The sequence below is a fragment of the Belonocnema kinseyi genome, chromosome 2 (genome assembly GCF_010883055.1).
Source record: "Belonocnema kinseyi isolate 2016_QV_RU_SX_M_011 chromosome 2, B_treatae_v1, whole genome shotgun sequence".
Lineage (NCBI taxonomy): Eukaryota > Metazoa > Arthropoda > Insecta > Hymenoptera > Cynipidae > Belonocnema > Belonocnema kinseyi.
The window spans coordinates 79,306,651-79,332,972 of NC_046658.1; the positions used below are offsets into that span (position 1 = coordinate 79,306,651).

General features: G+C 27.9%; 1 protein-coding gene across 2 annotated transcripts in view; it reads left to right on the forward strand.

Moving 5' to 3' along the window:
* LOC117168030 (SNF-related serine/threonine-protein kinase-like) overlaps positions 1–26,322 on the forward strand; it is a 91,437-nt gene that overhangs the window by 32,456 nt on the left and 32,659 nt on the right. For both annotated transcript variants that reach the window (XM_033353355.1, XM_033353356.1), the window contains exon 2: positions 22,387–22,585. In XM_033353355.1, the coding sequence (XP_033209246.1) occupies positions 22,391–22,585 (195 nt within the window). In that variant the 5' untranslated portion in view covers positions 22,387–22,390. The remainder of the gene's footprint in view (positions 1–22,386; positions 22,586–26,322) is intronic.

Here is a 26,322-nt window from a genome sequence, read left to right on the forward strand (position 1 = left end):
ATTAGAAATTTTATTTAAAAAGACGTGAAATATCACCAAAACATCTACAATGCAAGAACTTCCACCAAATGCAAAGTTATCAGTGAAATTAACATAGTTTGCGAAATAAAATTTTGCCAAGTAAATCTAAAAGATATCTAAATTAAAAAACTGTTTCGATCGATAAAATTACAGAATTTTTTAGCCTGCATTGAAAGGGAAAATAATGAAAACTTGGATGAGATTTTCTCTCTTTTTCTTTTAATAATGGCTTCGTCTCCAGTCCAGAGAAATTGGGGACTTGAAAAGGGGGATTGACTTCGTTTGATAATAACAATGTCGCCAAGTCTTTCACTTGTTCCTTATTTAATACGCTCGTATCATTACTGTAATTTTATCGAACTAAAAAATTTTTGAATTTAGATATCTTTTAGAATCACTTTGCAAACTTTGATTTAACAAGCTTAGTTGTTGATTACACTGAGAATTTATTTCTTGGTGGAATTTTTTGCATCGTTAATGTTTTTGATGAGATTTTATTGAATTCCGTTTCAATGAATTTTTTCAAGATTCAGCTTTTATTCACAGTGTTGAATATGGATGAATTTTGTGAACTATTTTGGTTCTGATTTAATTGATGAAGCTATTCCTAGTGATTTGTCTTATGTTCGAAGACAAACTGACTTAAATGGAAGGACATTGCAATATATTTCTTTTATACATTTGACCTTAGTCTTGTTTACGATCTTGTGTCTTTTATTATGAAAGCTTTAAAAATTAAAATGATCTACAGATTGTTAAATCGAAGAAAATCAATTGAATCTATTTTTATCATTTTTTTTAAATTGTATTCAAGTGATATGTCATCTATTGGCTATATCTGTTTAGACTACATACATATAACAATATGTATATTTTTTGCCATTTTTGTTCTTTACCAAATCCAGTTTGATAGATTTTTAGTTTTTGAAAGAATTATTATGAATTAGAAATTTTAAACTGAATTCTTTTTCTAAATATATCAACTCTGTCTTCACACACGTGAGTGTACTCGACCGTTTCATCTATGTTTAGCTTTGCTACACAAACTCACATCGTAAAGACTGTAGGGTGTGTGCTATGCATTTTTTAGCTGTCGCGTCCGGTTTCTACGTCAGCAGTACGAAAACGTGTCAGACAGGCTTCCGAAATGTGTAGCACTTCCGTTTCAAGAAATTTGAATACAAATTTCATTTCCTCAGGAAATAACTCAACATAAACGTTAACGTCAAGATCAAAACGGTTCAGTTTATATACTTAATTAATCATCATACGTTTGAAGAAGCAGTTAACCAAATTAATTTATTTGTTGTTCAATTATCATAAAAGTTATACAGTATATGAAATTAAATGATAACAACTCATTATAAAGTCATTTTTATTATTTAAATATGAAATAAATGATATTTCAAAAAGAAAAATTCTAACATTCCTCTAAACGTTCGGTTCACGAATTCAATTTCACTAATTATTTGTACTGGATGTTGTACAAGACCAAAAAAAGTTTCATCCCAATTTTCTTATCGGAAGACTGCGTTTTATCCACCCACGCAGCGTAAAATATATACGGAGAAAACGGAAAAATTCTAAGTTTCCTCTAAACATCCGGTTCTCAAATTTTCTTTGAATAATAACTTGTACTCAAGGTCCAACAAGACAAGAAAAAGATTAATCCCAATATCTTTTTCGAAAAAATGTGTTTTATTTACTCACGCGCACCCTAAAAAGTACACAGGAAAATTCGGAAAAAATCCTGACTTTCTACTAAAAGCCCGATTCTCGGATTTTTTCACTAATTACTTTTATTTGGTGTGAGGAAACACACAAAAAAATATTAATTCCAATATTATTATCGGAAGTCTGCGTTTTATCCACCCACAAACTCTAAAATATACGAAAATTAGGAAATAATGATAATATTCCTTTAAACGTCTGATCCCGATAAAGAAATTTAGATGAATCTTTTTTTGATGTTGCCTGACATCAAATAAAAGTGATTAAGGAAATAAAATTTAAAAACCGAGTGGAAAGTTATAAATTTTTTCGAATATCAAACACAGATTATTTTATTAAAATAATAAATATGACATTATAATGAGTTATAACGATCTAAAATCATATAGTAAATTATTTTTGTGATAATTTAATAGCAAAAAATTTGGGATTTTTTAAAATGTTGTATTTTCGTTTATAACCGTTGCGAACTACAGTTACATAATTTTTAAAACTATAAATTCCTATTAGTAATCATTTTTCTTTTAATTATGTTCTCCCATGAAACGTTTAAGTCACTACTGCAGTGTGAATAAAGTTACACATATGTCTTTTTATAATTCCAATCTCCTCTTCTCGTAAAAAGTTTGATACGTATCACATAGACTTCATTCATAAATTTAGTACAGACTGAAGCGCCTTGCGGGACATACGAGAATTAAACAGATCAAATTTAAAATAACGCGTTTTGAAAATGTTATTCATTTTTCACCGCATTTAAATATTATACCGTCAATCATCTTTGTCTCTTGAAATCGTATCTAAAAAAAAAGGTGGTGTAACGATACGTCTTGAAAATGAAGAAGCATTTGTGCTTTTTAATACTCTTGGGCGGTTACATCAAAACTTTCAAATTATCCTGTGAATTATTGAAAAGCTATAAATGTTTTATGTTAGTACTTTTTGCTGGAAATTAGTATTAAAAAAAGTGTAATATAAGATCATAAAATTTCGAAAAAGACTTAAAATTTATATTTCTAAAAATGTAAAGTTGTATTATTTTTCATCGAGAATTAGCATTTTTAAACTAAAATCATTATAAAAATTTCTAATTTTTAACAGATTTAAGTTATGTTAACATTTTAAATGGGATATGGGTATTTTTAATAAAAAATTATTAGATTTAAAAGAATATTGATAATTTCCAACAACTTTAGGTTCTTTTAGTGTTTTTACCCACTAATTTGTATTTTTAAACACAAAATAATTAGATTTATAGTAATGATTTTTGTTTAAAATAATGTAACTTAAAAACTTAAACTCTTTTTCATTGTGTTGTTTTTTGTTAAATAACCATTAAATTTCAAAGAAGGTATGCAATTTTTTAAAACGAGTTTTAGCAACGTTTGCGTTTTGAATCGAAAATTGTCCATTTTCAAACAAAAATCATAATAGTTTGATCAAGATTTAGAATATTTCAACAATTTTGGATTATATTAGTGTTTTCTTCAAAAATTAGTATATTTAATTTGAAATAACACGATATTTTAATTAAATTCGAAACTTTGAGCAATTTTAAGTTATGTTAGTGTTTTGTACAGAGAATTTTTATCTTAAAACATAAATCATTAAAGTAGCTCGAACCATATTTCCAGTTTTTGAACAGTTTAAATTATGTTAACGTTTTTCACAGTAAAACGATTATTTTAAACGAAGAGTATTGTCAAAAAATTCGTAATGAGTGATCAAATATTTCTAACAAGTTTTACTAGTCATCAAAACAAAAATCATTTGAGTTCGAAAAAGACTTACAATTCAGAACAATTTTCTGTTATATTATGTTAGTGTTTGTCGTCGAAAATTATTGGTATTTCAGTAAAAAAATTATTAGATTTCAACGGATATTTACAACTGTTTATCAACTTTAGGTTACTTTGGCGTGTTTGACCTGAAATTATTATTTTAAAATACTACAAACAAAATTTGATTAAATTATCATTTTCAAACAAAAGTTATTATCATTAGAACAAGATTTAGTATCTTTGAATAACTTTGGACTGTGTTAGTGGGTTTTTTTAATTGGTATTTTTAAAATAAAAAAAAATTATATTTCAACGAAGATTCGCAACTTTGTACAATTTGAGATTATGTTAGCGTTTTGCATCAAAATTTGGCATCTTAAAACATAAGTCATTATAGTTTAAACCATGTTTGCAGTTTTTAAATAGTTTCAGATTATTTTAACGTTTTTCACATAAAGCGATGTTTTTAAACGAAGTGTATCGTCCCAGAACTCGGAATGAGTAGTCGAATATTTCTTACAAGTTTGTCTAGTCATCAAAACAAGTCATATGATTTGGATGAAAGATTCACAGTTCTGAACAATTGTCTGTTATTTTATTGTTTTTCGTCGGAAATTATTGAAGTTTCTAATAAAAAATTGTAGATTTCAAAGAATATTTATCATTTTTCAACAACTTTAGGTTATTTTAGTGTGTTTTCCCTGAAATTTGTTTTTTTAATTACTCAAAAATAATTAAATTTAAATCCAATGATTTTTGTTTAAAAAAACATAATTTACAAACTTGAACAATTTTGGATCTTGTTAGTGTTTTTTGCCGGTAAATGAAATTTTTATTGAAAAATCATTAGAATTCAAGGAAGATAAAATTTTCTTACAAATATGGGTTGAGTGATCTGTTCATTAAATTTACGGTATATGTACAATACTTTTCTTTCCTATTATTTTAGATAAATATGCAATACAACATATTTTTTATTGATTTGATTTTTATGTTTATTTAATAGTGTCGTGAGACGCAAAAAATAATTCTTGGACACGTGTTGATTGTCTAGTGTCCTAAAACTGGCGGGAGTTTTTCGAAGAGAATTTTCATCCCGGTTTAATAAGGAACTATGCCAAAAATTGAAAAACTTATATATTATTATAATTGTAGAGGTGATCAGAAAATATGAAATTGCTGGCTAAAGAAAATAATCTCGTTAAAGTACCTAATGATGATCTATAGGGATAATAGGTCAAATCACTAATGTTGTGGCCTTCAGAGCGAGGATGAGAATTTCGAAATGACAATCATAATTCACATTATAAACATCCACGACCTATCCTCTCTCATACATTCATCGCCAACAGGAACAGATATTGTACACAATATATACATCAATACATATGTGCTATGTGCAATGTAGGTTAGCCGTGATAATCGAGACACGCGCTTGACGCTCATCATTCCGTCGCACCACAGTACTGAACACTAAACATTGCATACGTCACACCAAGAACGCATTATTACCAATGTTATCATCCAAGTGCACGTGCACGTGCGCTTACAAGGCACGGTCGTCGCACTCCCGCTCTCCAACTGGCGCGACGGCCCCGGCCGCCGTCCCTATGGAACTTCCTAGACCGGAAATTAAACCGAAAAATGATTACCGGCTTTCAAGAAGACGCGACATCGCCGAGTGCCAGTAATCTCCGTTCGATTGGCATTGAGAAAATACCCACGAAAATTTTCGTCTTTTAACAGCTTACGGGAGTCGTGCACAAAATAATTACGTATAATACTTATACGGCCGAGGGGAGGGGAAACATGACTGTCCATGAATCCTTATTCCCTTTTTCGAAGTTAATTCATTTTTTGTTGCAATTATGTTACAAAGAAATGTCGTAAAAATTACGCGCTTTATTGTTGAAATAACCTGTTTAACTACATAGTGAATTTATTTATTCACCGGGAATTTTACAAATTTTTAGAAGACAAATCTATCCAATAAATTAAAATGTCACAAAATTCCATATTACATGATAGAATGCAATTTAAAATAAGTTCGATTTCAACTTTTTTAAATGTTAAGTTCAATTTTTAGCTTTTTCAATATTGAAATCATTCATTTTACAATGCGTAATTTATAAAAATCTTTTGAAACTGAAGTTCGCAACGTTTATGACAACGAATATATTTTTTTAATAAAAGCTCGAGACCTAAAATTTTATCATTTTAAATAGTTCCATTTAATGTAAAAAGAAGCCCTTTATAGTTTCATCCCCCTAGCACTGTAGGATCACCCCCAAAATCATCCCCCGAACATTAAAAAAATCATTAAAAATCCTCTAATTTTGAGACCTAAAATTTTATTCTTTTAAATGGTTCCATTTAATGTCTAAAAATGCCCAAAACAGTTTTATCCCCCTAGCACTCTAGGATCGCCCCCAAAATCGTCCCCCAAACATAAAAAAAATCATTAAAAATCCCCTAATTTTGAGACCTAAAATTTTGTTCTTTTAAATGGTTCTATTTAATGTCCAAAAAAGACCAAAACAGTTTCATCCCTCTAGCACTCTAGGATCACCCCAAAAATCACCCCCTAAGCTTTTGGTCTTTATTCGTAAGTTTACATTTTCGGTTTAAAGAATTTTAAAATTTAGTTTCAATTCGAAAGCTTTAGTATATTTAAGCAAATGAAGGATCCTGGGTTACAAGGGCGTGAGTTCCAAATTTCGAAAATCCGTTTTATTGGCCTAAAGTAATGGTTTTAATGTAACTCATGTATCTATAGAAGATTATGGTCCAGTTGGAATTAGAAGTGGGTCGAAATCCATGTTTAGTATTTGTCTTTATAAAGCAATTATACATTTTTGCTTATTCTTTTCGCACTTTAATATAGCGCGTGCAAAATGTGGTCTTGGCCTAAACAGGGCCAAAGCCTGGCTAGACTAGGCCCTCTCCTGGCGATCTAGCCTGGGTCAAACTCGAATGAAACGCCAAATCTGGCTCTTAGAATGCTTTTAATTTGAGGCACTTTTATCAATTTAATTTCAATGCTTGTCACATTATAAAGTTTGACACTTGTAAGTAACAAATGAACAAGTAGTATGATACTACGCCATCTGTCGTCAATTTTAGGAACTTTGACACTAGCCAGGCCCAAGCTGGAGCCATTTTAAAATTCAAGGTAGGACCAGGCTAGGGGCCCACAACTTGGTCCAAATTCGAAACCGGGAAGATATACTTGGCAATTTCTGCATATTAAATAAATAAATTCAAGTTTGAAACAGAGTTATAGAAACAGAGTTTCGGTTAGACTGTTTAATTAGATAAAATAATATTTTAGAGGTCTGATACCAGTGTTTTTTTTATCTTTGTACGACAGAGGTCTCTGTATTGTACGGTTGATAAGTAGAAGAACTATTATATCATAATCAATTTTTATTACGCGAATTTAATTGAAAACGCGAGAAAAATAGGTTCTAAAAAATTAACTGCGGGCTGGGTTTGAACCAACAACCTACTCATTACATGTGAGGGGCGCTACCAGCCCGCATTGAATTTTTTAGAACTTATTTTTTCGCGTTTTCAATTAATTTCGCGTAAGAAAAATTGATTATGATATAGTAGTTCTTCTACTTATCAACCGTACAATACAGAGACCTCTGTCGTTCAAAAGTAAAAAAAACCATTGGATCAGGCCTCTAAAATAATATTCTATTTTAGATAAATAAAAGCTCAAAAGCACTGTCTTTTAAAATTAAAAAGTAAAAACGTTTTGCAGTTCTTTATGTGTCAATATTTTAATTTTTGGGATTGCTTCTTTCAGGATGTCCCTTTAGTGGGTTGATAGAATTAAGTAATAGCTCAAAAGTACTTTCTCTCTTTTTTTACTTTTAAAAATAAAAAATTTATGCCACTTTTTCTGGTTCGAGTCCAAAGTTTTTTTGGGACGCGCCATTACTTTACAATTGGTTTGTTGCTGCAGATGGTAATAGTGTATAGTAATAGTGCGAAAGTAATTTATTGTTATTGTTGTTTTTTTTAATGAAAAGTAAAAAAGTTATGTATTTAATTCTTTCTATGTCAAAATTGTCGTTTTTTGGGACGCGCCATACCTTTCACAATATCTTTTCTCAAAGATGGTTGCATTTTAGGTCAAAAATTTGCAAAAAGAAGTTTTATCCCCTCTGGCGCATGTAGAACCCCCCTACCCAAATAAATCTTTCCAGTTTAGGGGGTAATTACGGATGGGTTCCACATGCGCTAGAGGGATAAAACTTTTTTTTGGTGTACTTTTGTCATGAAATGGTGTAATTCCTAATGAAAACGTTTTGAATTTTTAAATAATGGAGTCTTACAGAATTTTTTCATTTGTAGAGATTGATTCAGGGAGATTTCCACATGTACCAGAGGGATAAAACTTTTTTTGGATACTCATGGCATGAAGTTCTGTTGTTTGAACATGCGCTATAGGCATGAATAGCATAGCTTACCGGAAGGGTTTATATGCTTAAATTTAAAATCATCGGAATTTAAAACTCTATCAATTGTTCAAAATTAAAATATTTAACTTTAAAAGCATTAAAACCTAAAGATTAAAAATAAATAAAATTTCAATGCCTTTAAATTTGAAGACTCTAAATTTTGGCTGCTTTTAGATTATAGTACTCTTTAAAATTTACACCATTTGAATGTTTTTAAATTAATATTTTCAAATTAATCGGACAATGTGACAACAATATCATTGAATGAAGATAAGACTGTTTTCACTTTCTTGCTATATTTTATAAATATTTGTCATCCTAACCATTTTTTTAACGAGGTAACATTATTGCTATTAAGTTGATATAAAAAATGAGATCACACAAATTATTTCCATTGTGGCCATATTACAACCTGAAATGGGTTTATATATTTATCATCTTGATACCTAGCTACTTCAATTTAAACTCGTTACCACAAATTGCAGCTTTTCTATCGAAAATGCATTACCAGGGAGATTATACATACACAATGAGGTATTACGAGTTTATCACAACAATTGTGGCTTTTCAGAAATAGTTATAATGCTTCGGTAGCTTGGATAACTTCGATCACTGCTCCGATTTTCTTATCAGATGACATTCATGATTGTAAGAAAAACGATTGAGAAATAACTTGAGAATTGATTCAAAGATATTTGAGGTCGTTTGTTGACCATTTTATCTGTGCTAAAATCATACGCTTATCATGTCAGGTACTTTTGCGTAGGTTGCCCTATTAGTTTTTGTTCTCATTTAAAAGTACGATATCACCTGTGTAGGTGTATTACGTCATTTATAAACACTGCATGCATGAACGCAGGTGACATGACGAGACTTTAAATTTTGCTAGCTACACCCAGAAAAAAGTTCTTATTAAATTAAAAAAAAAAACCTTTTTTTTACAAAGTTCTTTTGATTCAACATAAAAATATTTTTATATTAAAAGAAAATTTATTTGATTTCAATAAATGACTTCACGTAATTTCTTTAAATCATTTGTTTGATTTAAAACAAAATTCTTTTGATTCAAAAAAGTTACTAGGAAAATTGAAAGAAATAAGTTCTTTAGAGACAGTAATTTGAAGAAAGCAAATTATTTCTTTGAATCAAAGAAAGATTTTCTTAATTCACATTACCAAAGCGCCATGATATTGCGCAGAACAAATCAATTTGATTATTTTACGTTAACGCGTCTTCCGGAACACGTGTTGTGAAATTTTTGCGAAGACGAAGAAGCGACGGTTCTTGGTAATAATTTAAATCGCTGAAATGCATGTGAAATAAGTGCGCGACATCCTTGCATCGTAGGGATTTGCAGAAAGCATAACAGCTTTCTACCATGTAAATAGATACTTTTATACAGCACGATGTAACCTTTTTTTATGTAAATTTTTGTTACTTCTGTGCACAATTTCGAAAAAATTTATCTTTTTACCTTACATTTTCGTGAAGAATTGTGAATTAGGAAAGAATGAAATTCATTTACACACACAAAATATTAAAATAAACTTTTTTCTACAGCTTGTTATTATTGGATTAAAATAAAACCTATATGAATTTTGAACTAACATGTTCTCTTCTTTCAACCAAAACAGTTATTTAATTTAAAGAAATGTAAAGTCAAATAAAAAATTATATTTCTTTGATTTAAATAAATTTTTCATTTGAAGCAATCAAATATTTCTTCAATTCAAAGAAATATTCGGTTCGAAGAAACGAAATATTTCTTCAATTTAAAGACATTTTCCGTTTAAATTAACGAAGTATTTCTTTAAATCTAATTTAAAAAGTTAACACAAAAATTTCTTTAAATCAAACAAATGTTTCTTTGGCCGTATATCAATACTAGAATTTCTTTGATTTAAGGAAAGTTTCTTTGATTCAACAAAACTTTTTTCTGAGTGTAACAATCATTTAAGTTATTAATTTCAACACAAATTATTTTGGCTATACCTTAGATGGAAAGTTTATTCTCTTCTATTCAATATTATATTATCTTCCGTTCACTACTTTCTGTTAAAAAAGAGTTGTTCGAGAATAAGAGTTCGTGTGTATAGAAATTTGATATATTTGTTCTCGAATTTACTGTACATTTCAAAGTATTTTTATCCACTTTTACAAAAGTGGATAAATAAAATAAGATTGTATACAAATTATTCCCAACAAGGTTTGAACTTTTGGGTCGAACTTTATCATTTGGATCCAAGTCTCTATTTTTCTCAAAATACCTTATAATCCTTATAATCCTTATATTTTAAAATATTGTCCATATTTTCCCCTTTTCTTTTTGAAGCTGCGATTAATATTTCCATAACTGTTAGAATTAGAACCCTATAATACAGCACCTATTCCCAAAAACATTTAGAAAGTTAGCTTCGAGACACCATTGTTTCACTTTCTTTTAGCTTCTTTAGATCGTTTACAACCCAAAGAAAAAGAAAGCACGAAATCGTCGACGATTTTCGCAAAAGAAAATATAACAATTCAATCCACAGTGTCACGAAAGAGAAAAAAATCTCACACTTGCAAGTAATTGAGATACTTCTATTCTCAGAATATTTAATTTTGTATTTTTAAAAGAAAAAAACATTCGCATTTTTGAACAAAAATTGGCCTATGTTCTCTACAACTGCTGCTGAACAACTGTGCTCCCTGTTTATATAATTTTCTCCACCAAAGTTTTTTTTCTTTAATCAGATTTGTTCAAAAAATAAACTGTCATCATTGTTTTCAGAAGTGATGTCAATATTCATCGATCATTTTTATTTTAGCACCTTTTGTTATTATATTGCCAATCATCAGTTTATCATTGACTTTTATATTCCTTTATCAGATGGGATATTAACACGTGGAGCGCACTTGTTTTTAAATAAAATTAGTATTTTTCCATTCGCCTAATTCGTAAATGCTGGCTGTTTAAACGGTTGTATGATCGTCTTTAGCCTTGCAGCCACTTTGTATTTTACATTAGCTTGTCATTAACAGCTTCTTAGAATCTCTTGAAACAGACTGTCTGTGTCTATATCGAGTATAATGTAACACATGCACTTCCTGACAGGCAGTAGCTGCAAGTACTCACATGTGCGAGAGGTAAAATAAGTCACAATAAAGGAACAATCGAGAATTTCACTTATTTCCCATAATATACTTTCTGCTGCCACACTCTTACTTTCCAGTATTCATTCTTAGGGTTTTAAATGCATTCTGCTCAGGGAGACTCACTAGAAAGTTTCTCAGGCTAAAAGTACTTAATTAGAACCCCATTTTGGGACAAAAGGGATCATTTCTCTTTGTAGAAACTTTCTTAGAATTTAATATTCTGTTTCTTTTACATGCATTAAAAATCAGGGAATTTTATTGGTCAGGGAAAGTCAGAGATTTAAAAAAAAACTTTCGAAATTCAGGGGACTTCTATAAAAGGGACTTTAAATAACTTCCAATAATAAAAATTTAAAACTTTATTTTAAATTGCTTTATTCCCTTTTTAAACGATTCTATGTTAAAAATGTTACAAGATTAAGATTCGGGTTTTTGAATATTAATGGTTGGGGAAATTGAAAAAGTTAGTTTGGGCAAATTTAGGGAATTTTAAAAATGAAGTTTTGCAGCCACCCTGATTAGATATTTTTCTTATCAGTAATTTATTTGCCTTATTCTATTTCTATTTCTTATTTTTGCAGGTGCTTCCTTCCAACGATTATATTTTTAGTTGAAACGTTACCGCTTGGTTAGAATTTCTTCTTTTTGGTTTGGTAATACAACTATTTTGGTATGCAATTAACTTTTATTCTTGAAAATTCAATGTTCTAAACAGAATTCATCTTTTTGTTGAAAATTCGACTTTTCGCGTTGAAAGTTTAACATGTATCTTCTAAAAAATTCATCTTTTTCATTTGAAAATTTAACTATTTGATGTAAAATGCAACTGTTTTTGGATGGAGTTTAATCTCTTTGTTTAGGAATTTGATAATTTGCTTGAAAACTGATATTTGTAATTTGAAAATTCTACAATTTGTTTAAAAAATCAACTGTTTTGTTGAAAATTCATATTTTTTGGTTAAATTAGGTCATTAAATTAAATATTTATAATAATTAAAAAATTTTTAATCTGTTTATAAAAGATTATGTGGTTAATGTGTTACAAGATTTAAATTCTTTAAATGTTTTAATGAAGTTTTGCGATCACATTGATAAAAGTTTCAGAAACTAGATTTTTGACCCTAAATTTGTATGATCAAATATATTTTGTTTTTTAATCGGAAAGTTTTATACAACCTGCATCATGCACATATGTCATATATCGTAGAAAGCATTTTAAATTTGCGCATTTTTTCTTATCTTGTTTTGTCATACTGTTAATCAGCGAATTTGGACGTGAGTTAGTAAATCAGTTAGCAAGTTTCGCAAACATCTCATTTATTTTCTCATTGAACTAAACAACTAACATTATCTTACTTATGCCGAAGTCTGTTCCATGGGTTTGCAAGGTACATACGTTATTTACTTTTTTAACCAGTTTCAATTTTAAATATTTCAAATCTTTGCCATTGATGCAATTATTCTTTTCCTTATAGTCAAACATGAATTTTTAAGTTTAAGTTACCAAACGTTTTTAACGAAAAATAGATTTAATTGAATTTTCAGTTAAAAAAATTAATTGCCAACAACATAAAAATGTATTTTTATCATAATGATCCAATTTGCTACCCAAGAGATTCATTCATCAAATTTAAATTTCATCCAAATTTTTTAACTTCCAAGCCAAATCACCAGATTTCTATAAAAAAGTTAAATTTTCAACCAAATATTTGCATTTTTACCAAAAACAAGAAAATTTTCAAACAAAGAAGATTAGTTTTCTACAAGAGAAAAAGAAATTTTCAACTAAAAAGATCAATAATTTTTTACATTAATTACTGGTCCAATCAATATTATTAAAATATTGATTATTCTTAAGATGATGAAAAAATACTCTTTTGCTCCGCTGGGATTTTTTGCACACTCTTAAGAATAATCAATATTCTTGTAATATTGATTGGACCAGTTGACAGAAAAATTAACATAAAAAATTATTGATTAATCTTACCTGGTCAAGAACCTTAACATGAAAAATAATATTAAAAGATCAATTTTCAACCCAAATTTGAAAAGTTATTTTTTTAGTTAAAAAAATTATTATTTAACCAAAAAAAAAGAAGAATTTTCAACAAAATAGTAAACTTTCAACGAAAGAGATGAATTTCGAACTGAAATTATGAATTCTCAACTGAAATAGTTGAATTTTCAGTTAAAAAATGAATTTGCAGCAACAAAGAAACCAATTTTCAACCATAGGGATTAACTTTCAAACTGAAATGATGAGTCTTCAACAAAAAAAGGATTTTTTAACAAAGTGGTTCAACTTTCAACCAAGTAGTTAAATTTAAAAACAAAATGAATTTTCAACGAATAACGTAATAGTAGATATTTCAACCAGGACATATTTTTATTTTAAATCTGAAATATATCAACCAAAAAAGATCACTTTTTGACAAAATTTTTTATTTTTCAACCAAACGATAACATTTTTTACTAAAGAAATAATCGTCAGAGGGAAGAAACTACAAAAATGAAAAATAGAAGAACAAATCAAATAAATCACTGACCAGAAATTATTAGGGCAGCTACAAAAATTTATTTTCAAAATCCCTAATTTTCCCCTGATCAATTGTTTCATTTTCTCTAACCATTTAGATTCAAAGACCAGAATCTTAATCTTGTAACATTTTTAACATAGAATGTTTTATAAGCGAAATAAAACAATTCTAAATTAAAATTACAAATGTAGTATTCCTATAGCTACCCTGAAATTTTAGGATGATAAAATAACGAATTTTCTTATGTGTCATTTTGAAGGTCTGAAAATTAATTTAGTTAACTTAGAAGGCTTTCAATTATAATTATATAAAAGAATATTAAATGTTTAAATTTGAAATTTTTCAGTTTTGAAGGCTTCAATTTATTATTTTGTGTGGCCCGAAAGTGACATAGAAAACCGTCGGAATTAAAAAAAAATGTTTGTAGTTCAAATTTGACCTTGAATAAAGTATAAACGAATAAACCTGTTGTTTTTTATTTGAGGCTATAACGGTGCCGCCACCAACCTGTTATCTGAAAGCAGTTTACGTGCACATATAATATGCATGCGGTAGATTGCACTTAAAACGTTATATGAACATTGCAGGCGCCGCTTTTTTTTATGAAAGAGGATTTTATGTGTGATTGCCAAAAATTTCACCATTTTAAGTACCAGCCATTTTACCAATTTTCTTGGATTAAAAAATCTTTTCTAAAAATATTTCAATGAAGTGCTTATATCCAATCACAGTTTAGTAAAGTTTAAACATTTTAAACAACTGAATTTGAAAATTATAAATAAATAGCTAAAGTCTGCGAATTTTTAATGAAAAATTGCTAAACAATATTAACCAAATTTTCTTTAATATTTGAGATTGAAAGGTATCACTTATACTGAGTTAAAAAGATCAAAATCAAGAGTAGAGTTTAATATTTTAGAGTTGAAGATTTTAAAAATCACTTTAAAGTATCTCTGACCATTTTTTTGTCACGCTACATTGCTATTTTAATGTAAAACTTGAAAATAATTATTCAAACTGTTCATGATGCGAGCTAAAATTGTAAATTTTACACTGAGCAAGATTTTAGTATAGCTCAAAATCAATCTATCATTTTTATTTTCAAAAAATTGAAGCTGCTTCAAGTGAAGTGTACTTTCAAATTAAAATATTTTTTCGTTGAAATATCGTGAATTGATCAAATCTGCCGTGATTTGGAAGAACACCGTTCACTGCAAATCGGATAAGTCGCCTGAAAGCAGTTAGCGGTAGGCGACTCAAGGGACTTATCCAAAATGCAGTTACCGGTGTTCTTCCAAATCACGGCAGAAATGAACAAAACCACACAATAGCGAAGGTATTTCTTATCAACAAAAAGTTGGTCTTTTCTTTTAAAAACACCTATAATTATACAAAATGATGTTCTTTATTGTCTAAAGTAACTAAATTACATAATATTTCTTACAAATAACTTTCTAAATTCGTTTAAATTCAAAATAAATACCGGTGTCGTTCACTCAATTTGAACAAATTATTTAAAAATAAATATAACAATAGTTCGGCAAAGAATAATTATATCACTGGGTACAGTCTGAAAACGGAAAAAAATTTGCCCTTTCAGATGAATTCATCTTCCTTATCAAAAAATTTATCATTTTCTTTTAAAAAATTTCTTACGTTGTCGGTAATATTCCTGTTACCCTACTTGTTTTGTGGAGAATTCATCTTTTTTCCTCGAAAATTTAAGAATTTAGTTTACAAATAAAATATTTTGTTGAAAAGACGTATTTTTTTTATTAATTCAAGTTTTTTCTATTTAAAATTAAAATCGGTTTTGATTAGATATTGGTTACAAATTTAAATACTTGGTGAAAAGTTGAACTTTTAATTTGTAATTGTTTATATTTAACTTTTGTTTCAAAATGCATCTTTCATGATTGAAAATTCTTCTTTTGTTAGAAAATTGATCTTGGTCAAAAATTGATCTTTTTGGCTTGAAAATTTAAGTATTTCGTTAAAAGTTCAAATATTTTACTGAAAATTCAGTATATTTTGACTTGAAATCTTAAGCGATAAATATTGAATTCAATGTGGCACCTGTAATAAGTTTATTTAAAGGAATTTATTCCCCTAAATTCGGGAAAAATCACACTATTTTTCTATTTTTAGATTTTATGTATGGCCTCTCGTGTATTATGATTGCTGATATAATAATAATTTTAATTTTCATTCACATCCGGAAAATATCAAAGCTTCTACTCCTTGATTCAAGGATTTTCGTTCTAATTGTTGTTTTTTAAATTATTATAAGAAATGATAGTTTATTGCTTGTTAGAATAACTGGTTTCCTATATGTTCTGTTTTGTTTTCTTTTAAAATGTTAAATAACCTTGGCACAGACTTGTCTCAGAATTCAAATCAAATTACCTCAAATAATCTGCTTTGATCCCATCCCATTTCAGCAGAGTGGGTCTCGTAATCTAATTTATAAGATTTTCCTTTGTTAAGCCACGTATTACACGGTCTCGCAGGTCAGTTTATGGTCGAATTGATTTCGTGTATGTATAATTGTATACTCTACATGATGCTTCTAATCTAGGCCTTAAGTTTATCTCTTAAGAACCAAGAGGAATTTCCAAATCCCGGTGGATTGATAGACAGATTTGTATTAAGGGCATGTGATACTTCGTTATGTGGTCATTCGGGTACAGTTCCCCGGGCTTTTTTTCCACAAAAATGAACATTTTTAAAAACTAACTCGGAGATGCTATAAAATATCATAACGGATGTCCCCTGACTCTTTTTTGATGGATAATAACAAAAACAATTAATATTGAGGTTACGTCGTTTTTCATCTCTCCCTTTCCGATAATTAGGAAATTATTTATGAAATAAACTTTTTTGATTGCCTGCCAACGAGGTTAGTTCCGGGAGATCAGTTACTATGTTTATTTGTAAGTCCAAAGTTTTCGGCCAAAAATATTGTGTAGTTTGGAAGCAACGCTCGGGAGAATTGTAACACACATAACCTCGAAATATACACACACGCTGTTAGCAATATCAAAATTTGTTTGAAAAAAAGCACAAAAAAGTGTGTGGGGATGTCCGTTAGCATGTTCGCTATCTTTTCCCAGATTTTGAAGACAACATATTCCTTATCCTAGGAAAAAAGCCGGGGGAATCTAACACTGAAAAAATCGATACTAATTCCTAAGTGCTATGCAAATTATTCACAATTTGCTAAATTAAAACTTTTTTGTATTAACCTACAAAAAAAGTGTGTTGGGACGTCCGTTAGCATGTTCGCTATCATTTCCCAAATTTTTAAGACAAAATATTTATTATTCTAGAAAAAAAGCCGGGGGAACCTAAAACTGGTAAAATCGAAAATTTCCTAAGTATCACATGCAATTTGGATTCTAAGGTATGAAAAACATCTTTAGAATATTCAGAATATCTTCCGTTATTTATCTAATACCCCTTTTCCCCTTAAATTTGAAAAATCCCAGAAACCATCTAAAATCGTGAATTTTGACCCAATTTCCCCCTTTCACCGCTTTTTTACAAGGTTTCGATTCATTTTTTAAGAATCATAAGCGGAATTTTAAGGCTTTAGAAAACAAATATTTCCGAAAGGTATTCTTTTTAATGATACTCATTCCTAAGGAATGATTTATTATTTTAATTTTTTTAGATTTGAACTAAACCCAAAAAATTAATCAATTATCATCAATCAATTTTTCACGAAAATGGGAGCACAAATTCTTCTAAACGAAACTAATAATTATACTATATTATATTAAATTAAATTCAAGTTAAATTCTCAGGGAAAAAATATAATTTTCATTCAAGAATAATTATTTTTCACCTGCAAGACTTTTAACTAAGTAGTTGAATTTCCAATGAAAACAAATGCATTCTAATCGAAAAATGTAATTTTAAAGTTGAATTTTTAACGAAAATAGTTAAATTTTCTACCAAAATGGTTGATTTTTTTAACCCAAAAAGACGATTTTTTAAGAAAATGGATGAATAGGAGAATTTTCAATCCAAAAGAAACGGATTTTTAACAAAAGTTACATTTTTCAACCAAAGAGATTAATTTTCAAGCTAAACTGACAGGTTTTCTATAACAGTCAAATTTGAGCTGTAAATGATGAATTTTTAACAAAATTAATAATTTTCAATTAAATAATTTAATTTTCCTCCAATGAACACAGTTTTCAACGGTGAGAGATGAATTCCTAATGAAAAATTGAATAATCGATGTATCAACTAGTGAGGATTTCAATTTTAAATAAAACACATTTGATCTATTTAAATTATGGATTGTTAACAAAAAGGTTAATTCTGAACTAAAATAATCAATGTTCAACAACAACAACAAAATTTTGAAGCAAAAAACACGAATTAATGAAATTTAAATGAGATTAAAATTCAATTTAAAATCCTAAATTCTCAACGAAAAATGTAAGAATGGATATATCAACCAATAACGATTTTAAATTTAAATAAAAAATAGTTAAATTCATTAATAAAATAAGAATTTTCAACAAAATAGTAATTCATTTTTTTTAAATAGATTTTTCAATCAGCAAATTCTAGAATTAAGCAAAACTTAATTTTCGACAAGGATAGATCGCTTCTTAACAAAATTATTGAATTTATAACAAAGCAATTACACTTTTAACTAAATAATTAAATTTTCAACAAAATCTGCTTATAAAAATACATTTTTTTAAAGTCAAAAAAGAACATTTTTTAATTCTCTTGTTTATCTAATTGTCACACAATTGAATGGAATCCTCTTTTACCTACATATCCTAAATACTCATTAGCTGCAAACTAAGTAAATCAGGTCATTGACATTTGAATTTATTTTATGTTCTTTTCACTAGAGTTTCTAAAAGGAAATTTTGACAGCTGCAGCTGATCACTTAAAGTTGGTTCACGGATTCACAGTATTAATTTGTTGAATCATTTTTATCTAAGAAAATTGTATGCTAGAAATTTTTAGGTATTGAATTTAAAAATTTTATAATTGCAGTTTTTTTCCAGTTTTTTTTATAGACTGAACCTTATGAAATCCTTCAAGAAATTTTTGACCTAGATTTTTCTCAACCTCAGAGCGGTCGTTCAACTGTTTTCGAGAATAGTAATTATAGCTGGTTTTGCTAAAAATAAACTTGTCTCCATTTTCGGATAATCAATCACTATTGCTATTTCCAATCTATTTCTAATCTAACTCTTAGATTTTTATTCAGACCTAGAGTCTTTTATTCATCTTATTCAATCAGTTCAAATGAATTTTAAGACATTGCTAATAATTATTAGACAGAATTTAATTGGAATCAAATCTGTATTTACGATTGTTTACAACAACGCAGATGTAATCGATATTGACACAAAGCATAAGATTTATTAAGTACTGGTAGGCACACCATAATTTCTCTGATTAATTATACATAATGCTTATCCATTGCGTTGGATAATTACAATTCTGTCCTATTGGAAAGCAATTTATGATAACCGAATTGTCAGATTGTTTGATTAAGAAGTTTATTGAATTTCTCCTCCAGCGGGAATTTACCTTCTGTTGTTATTTGAAGAATTTTAAGGAAAATGATAAAATCCATGAATTTGGAAAATAAGAATGTTAAGAAATTAAATAATTTAGATATGGACTTTAGTAGTTCTCGTATTAGAAGAAATAAAATTAGAACTTTTCAAAAACTTACATTCGAAAATTTTAGAAAGAGCCTAACTAAAAAATGAAATTTTGAAATGGGAAAAGTCTCGTTTCCTCAAAGGTCTATTAAAAATGAAAATGATGAGATTTTTATGTTTTAATAGCTGTATTGTATGCAATACTTAGGTTGGCCGTAGGTCAAGGAAAACTTAAAAACCAGAAAAAGGTTACGGAATTTTTATTTTCCTTTATTTCTATCTCTATTTTTTCAGTTGCTTCCTCCTGAAGATAATATTTTTAGTGAATAATTTTATTATTTGGTTGAAAATTCAAAAATTTCGTTGGGAAATTCTTCTTGGGTTAAATATTCAACTATTTTGACAAAAAATTAATTTTTTGTAGAAAATTTATATGTTGCTGTTGAAAATTCAACTGAAATCTTTCGTGGCTACAGATTCAACTCTTTTTTGAAAATTCATGTTTTTGTTTTAAACATTCTTCTGCTTTAGTAGGAATTTCATCTTTCTTTCTAGGTTTAAAATTCAACTAATTTTTTGAAAATTTTATTATTTTGTTTAAAATTTATCTGTTTTGTTGAAAATTCGGTTTTTCTTTTCTTTGAAATATTAACTATTGCGTTGTTGTTGAGAATTCATCTTTTTGTTGAAAAATCAACTGTTTCACAAAAAATCCATCTTCTTGAATTAAAAGTTTAATTATTCGATTGATAATGCAACTTTTTTGGATTGAAGTTCATACTTGTTTTTTTTTTTTTATAAAAAATACGACCATTTGGTTAAAAATTCCTATTTGTTGATTAAACATTGAACTATTTGGTTAAAATGATTAAAATTCCAACTAGTTGCTATAAATGCAACTTTTGGGTTACAAACTAATTTTTTTAATTGGTCTTTTTAGGTTGAAAATTGACCTATTCTGGCAGAAAAAGAACTTTTTGTTGAAAATTCATATTTGGTGGTGAAAATTAATATTTTTTAAAGTAAAAATTTAATCTTTCTTTGGCTAAAAAGAAATTGTTTGATTGGAAATAAATGTTCTTTGGCTCGGGATTCAACTGTTTTATTGAAGATTTGTCTGTTTAGGTTCAATTCAGCGTTTTTTTATAAATGAAAAACTTTGTTTTTATTGACACATCTAGTAGTATGTTATTCGTTGAAAATTAATGTTTTTGGTTTGAAGATAGAACTACTTCGTTTAAGGTTGAACCACTTTGTTAAAACATTTTTTTTTCTGTTAACTATTTCTCTGTTTATTTGAAAATGCGGTTCTTTTATTAAAAATGACCTTTTTTTACTGAAAATTTAACTATTCCTGTTGAAGATTTATAATTTTCAGTGGAATATGCCTTTCTTTGGTTGCAAGTTTAACTACTTTGTTGAATAATGATATTTTTTAAATCGAAAATTCAATTACTGTTGTTGAAAAGGTAACTTTTTTGTTGAAAACTCGTTTGTTTCGTTAAATTATTCACTATTACATTTTTCTCTCCAAATTAATCGTTTTGTTGAAAAATCAACTGTCTCCTGAAAAATTCGTTTTTTTGGCTTGCAAATTTAATTATTTGGTTGAAAATGCAACTGTTTTTGGATCAGTTTAAAATTTTTGATTTAAAAAAATCGATGATTTTGTGGAAAGATGAACTATTTGGTTAAAAGTTCATCTATTTTTTTTAAAATGATCTATTTTGCAATTAAGAATTCAGTGATTGGAGTTTATCCACACTGTGAAATTTCTTCGACTGTTAATATCATTAATGAGAGAATGTGTTTTATTCTGGTCATACGATCCAATATAAATAAAAATGGATTCAGATGTCAATGAATCTTTATTTGTCAATTTTAATTGATATAACCAACATACGTTTTAACCTAATTGCAGGTCTTCTTCAAGGTAATATATCACCTAATCTGTACAATTTTGATATTAAAATCCAAAACAAGACATTTCAATTGTGCTTTATTCCTTACAAAGGAGCATAATTTTGGAGTGAGCCCATTTTGCTAATTGTCTGAAGTTTAAAAATTTTTTTGTATACATAATTTGAAATGTCCTTTTTTTTAATATAAGACAAACATATAAAAACTTTAAAATTTGAAGCCTCAAAATTAAAATAGGTTCCAAATTAAATAATAGTAACTACATTTTAAAATCAATTTTAACCACAACAGTTACTTATTGTTTGGAAGGACAAACATGGACTCTATTTGGGTCTATTTTGCTTCAAACATTAGCTATTTTGTGGAAAAATGAAGTATTTTGTTTAAATTTCTACTCTGTTTGAAAATTCAATTATTTTGTTGGAAACTCGTTTTTTTCGTTAATATAATTACTATTAAATTTTTCTTTCCAAATTAATCGTTTTATTGAAAATTCAACTGTCTTCTAAAAATTCATCTTTTTGACTTTGAAGATTTAATTATTTGGTTGAATATGCAACTGTTTTTGGTCGCATTTCAATTTTTACATTTTCATCATAATAAGAAGGTATTGGTTTTTTTTTTTAATTGAAAATTCAACTATTTCGTTGAACATTCAATTTTTTAATTGAAAATATAACATTTTTGTCAAAAAGTCACCTTTTTTGGTCGAAAATTTGACTTTTTTGTTGAACACGCTTCGTTTTGGTTTGGAAATTCATCTTTTATAGTAGAAAAGACATAATTTTGGTTGAAATTACTAAATGAATTTGTAATTTTAAAATTAAAATCTGAAATTGTTTATTCGGTTTATAAAAGATTCGATGTTGAAAATGTTATAAGTTACAAATTCTGGTCATTGAATATTAATAGTGAGTTATTTTCCTTTATCATCTATGTACTTTGTTTAGATCAGAAATTCCCGTATTTAGTTAAAAGATTTCTTTGCTTGTTCTATTTGTCCTATATTTTGATGTGAAACAGAGGTTTGAGGCCTGGTTTTGTTTACTATATTTTTGTGTTGGAACTAAAACTTCTTAATTTTATTAACTGCATTTTTGTAATGGAAGTGAAATTTCATATATCATTTTTTTTTAACAGCGCGATGAGTCGGAGACTGGGGCACAGCACCTATGATGGCAAGATCGCGGGACTTTATGATCTCGAGGAAACTCTGGGACGAGGTCACTTCGCCGTTGTCAAGCTGGCTCGCCATGTTTTCACTGGTGAAAAGGTTGCCGTTAAGGTTATCGACAAGAGCAAACTCGATGAAATTTCCAGAGCACATCTTTTCCAAGAGGTAAAAATTAAAAAACCCCTGACCCTTAAGCAAAACCTGCTAAATTGAATTTGGATTTGTAATTTTAGACGGTTTTATTATTCAGATTTTTTATTTTGGCATGCAAAAGTTTTATGTCAGGGAATTTTGGTAAAAAACACTTTATGTAATTGACAAGAATAATCAGGGCGGCCACACAATCACTGTCTAGGAATTTTCAAGAGCTTTAAAATGTTTCAAGGAATTTCATAAATACTCCAAAGTATTAAAAAGATTTTGGGATATTTTTAAAAAATTCTAAGGAATTTTAACAGTTTTTTACAGTTTGAACGTATTCCAAAGTATGTGAAATATTTTAGGATATTTTTACAATTCTAAGAAATTTCAAGAGATTTCAAAAGTTTCATGGAATTTCCGAAGGTTTTAAAGGATTTGATATATTTTATGCTACTTTAAAAGACTCCAAGGCATGAGCTTAAAAATGTTTCAAAGGAACTTCAAAAGGTTTTTTAAATAATTTAATAGTTTAAAGGGATTTCAAAGTGTTTGAAATAATTTGTGGTATTTTAAAAGATTCAAAGTCATTTTCAAGAGATTTAACAAATTTCAAGAGATTTCCAATTTCTGTTATGATTTTAAAAGATTTAAAAAAAATAGGTTTTTACAGTATTTTGTAAGATATGGATTGATTTTATCAGGCCTATAAGGTTTCAGGATATTTGAAAAGAATCCAAGGGATTTTACATGTTTTTAATGATTTTAAGTGATTTTAAAATCTTTTAAGATATTTTAATAGATTTTCCCTGATTTCAGGAAATATCAGATTTTATCTTATTTCTTTACGGTATTTTATAGTATTTTAGTAGATTTCAAAGAATTTATTCATAGGCATTTAGGATTTCAATTTTTTTTTAATATTTCAAGGTCATTCCAAAGATTAAAAATGGTTTAAAAGATTTTATGATATTTTTAAGGATTCCAGGGAATTTTCAGGATGATTTTAATAATGTTAATAGATTTCAAAGAATTACAAAAAAGTAGGACATTTTTAAAGATTCAGAGACATTCTCAAGATTTCTAAAACATGTCAAGAGATGTAGAAAGATTTCAAATGACTTCAAATTTTTGAGGGAATATAGGAAGATTACAAAGAAGTTTTGATTCATTTTAATAATTTAAAGGTAACTTAAAGGCTTACATTTTAAAGGTAATTTAAAGGACACATTTTAGGGTATTTTTAAGAATTCCAAGAATTTTAAATCGGTTTCAGTAATTTAATAGGATTTCAAAATATTTTAGATATTTCCGCCTATTTTATAAGTTCCAAGGCATTTTTAAAAGCTTTAAAAAGTTTCAAAGGAATTCGACAAGATTCCAAGGAATTTGTAATTGATTTTAATAATTTGAAGGGATTTGAAAGGATTTGAAATATATTAGGGTATTTTAAAACATTTCACGGAATTTCCAATATAGTTCAATAATTTAATGAGATTTGAAAAGATTGACAATATTTTAGGATATTTTATAATATCCCAAAGCTTTCTCAAGAGCTTTAAAAAGTTTCAAAATATTTCAAAGAATTTGAAATATTTTAGGAAATTTGAAAAGATTCGAAAGAATTTGTAATGATTTTAATATTTTGAAGAGATTTCAAAAGATTTGAAATATTTTACAGTATGTTAAAATATTCCATGGAATTTGTTATGGATTTCAGTAACTGAACGGGATTTGAGAGGATGAGAAAAGATTTGTAATCATGAAGTCTTTTAACCTCCCCTTGGATTTTTAGACATTTTATAAAATTCTTCTGAATTCTCTATAATTTGTCTAAACTCATTTTAAACTAACTGAATTCGACTCATTATTTCTTGGTTTTCAATTGTTTTCAATTCATTTAAATTTTTATGAATTTTATCGAATTCTTCTCATTTTCTCTAAACTCCCTCCAATTTTTCTGAAATCCGTGGAATGTGTTTTCAAGTTCATTTGAATTTTTTTGAAATTAACTTGAATTTTAGCAACGATTTGGATCAATTCTTCAAAGTAATATAGACTACTGTTAATAAAAACCCTGATATTAATAAATTAAAAATTTATTTCAATTTCTAAATTGTTTTATTTAAATTCTTAAAAATTCTTTATTAAAAATTTATAAGATTAAAATTTTATTCTTTAAATATTTATGTTCACAAAAAATGAGAAATTAGTCAATGAACGGTCTCTGAGTATAAAAGACGTTACAAAAATGTTGTTGATTTAAAAAAAAAAATATAATTTATTTAATAACTGAATGAATAATTTATTTTTAAAAGTTTATGCTTGGCGAAATTCTTACTATTTTTAAATAATACATGAATGCGGTTTTTTACTACAATCAATAATTGTTTCCTATACAAAAAATACACGAATTGAGGGGTAACATTGTTTTAAGTTACAAATGAAAACCTATTAAAATTGCAAACTGAAGGACACACTAATTAACTTTCTTGTAAATTTGCATTCCATGAAACCAAACCCGTGACATTATTTAAACGAATCGAAACTTGAAAGTTCCTGAAATCTGTATTTAAAGTACTAAAATTTACATTTTTTAAACGAGGTACGTATCGAATGTCATCACCAGGTACGTTATAGTTCTTTATACACCTGCGACCTCTTTTGCAATTTAATGTATTTAAAATACCCTTTGAAGCAGAATAATTGACAAGCATTGAAGCGAAAAAAAATCCTCCGTTGTTTCTACACATTATAAAAAGTTCTGCTATATTCCATGTGCCTCCTTCAATTATCGACCGAAGAAGACAGCAATTATATACGGGGCAATTGTTGAGACCCACTTAACTGCAGAAGAGCTAATTGACTATGAACTTAATGCAATGAAACATCTTTTGACATTTTGCAAAACTTCTTTAGAATATGCCTGAATTAATTATTTCAGACTTTTTTAACCACAAAATTTTCCTCAACAAATTAAGATAGAGACTTTTTTCTCTAAATGTAAGTTGGAGAATTCATTCTCTAGATTAATTCAAAGAAGATTTTCGAAATAAAATCATATAATTTTGAACTCTTGTAATTTGACATTGTAGGCTTTTTTATTTGAAATTGTCCACATTTTTATGATGTTAATATTTAAAAAGTAGCTCAAATTTGAATTGATCCAATTTTCGGTTGTTAGTTTAGGATCGTTTGAAAGATAACTTTGTATTGGTAATGCTTCTAATTGTGTATTTTAGCACTTGATACGTTTATATTGAAACATAAAGTGCTTATCAAGGAATGAAGTGTAGAACTAAAAGTTCTTCAAGTAAAGATTTTTATAAATGGAATGCAAGTACTTAAAATTTGATATTGTTTAATTTCGGCAAACTGAAATTGAAATTGTGTTTTTTTTTTGTTTTCTAATAAGGAAGATTTCAAGTTTTGAATACTACTTTCAACGCATTCTTCTCTGAGAGTTTCTATATTGAAAAACTACCTCGCTGAAGTTTGAAACGTTTTAAAAACACGAATTTACAAAAAAACTGCATTTTTTTATACGTCTTTATTCCAATTTAAAATTTTATAATTGTTGACTTTTAAATTCTTGTAATTTAATTATGTTTAAGCTTCTAAATTGTGCAAAATTCTTTCCATCCAATTTTTCAGTATCTTCGTAATACAGTCTGTCAAGTTAAAGCGTGGGTGGCTTTACTCGCAGGCGGTAAGGTGTATCGACATGATTTTGGTGTCAAAATATTAAGAAGAGCTCCCTCTTT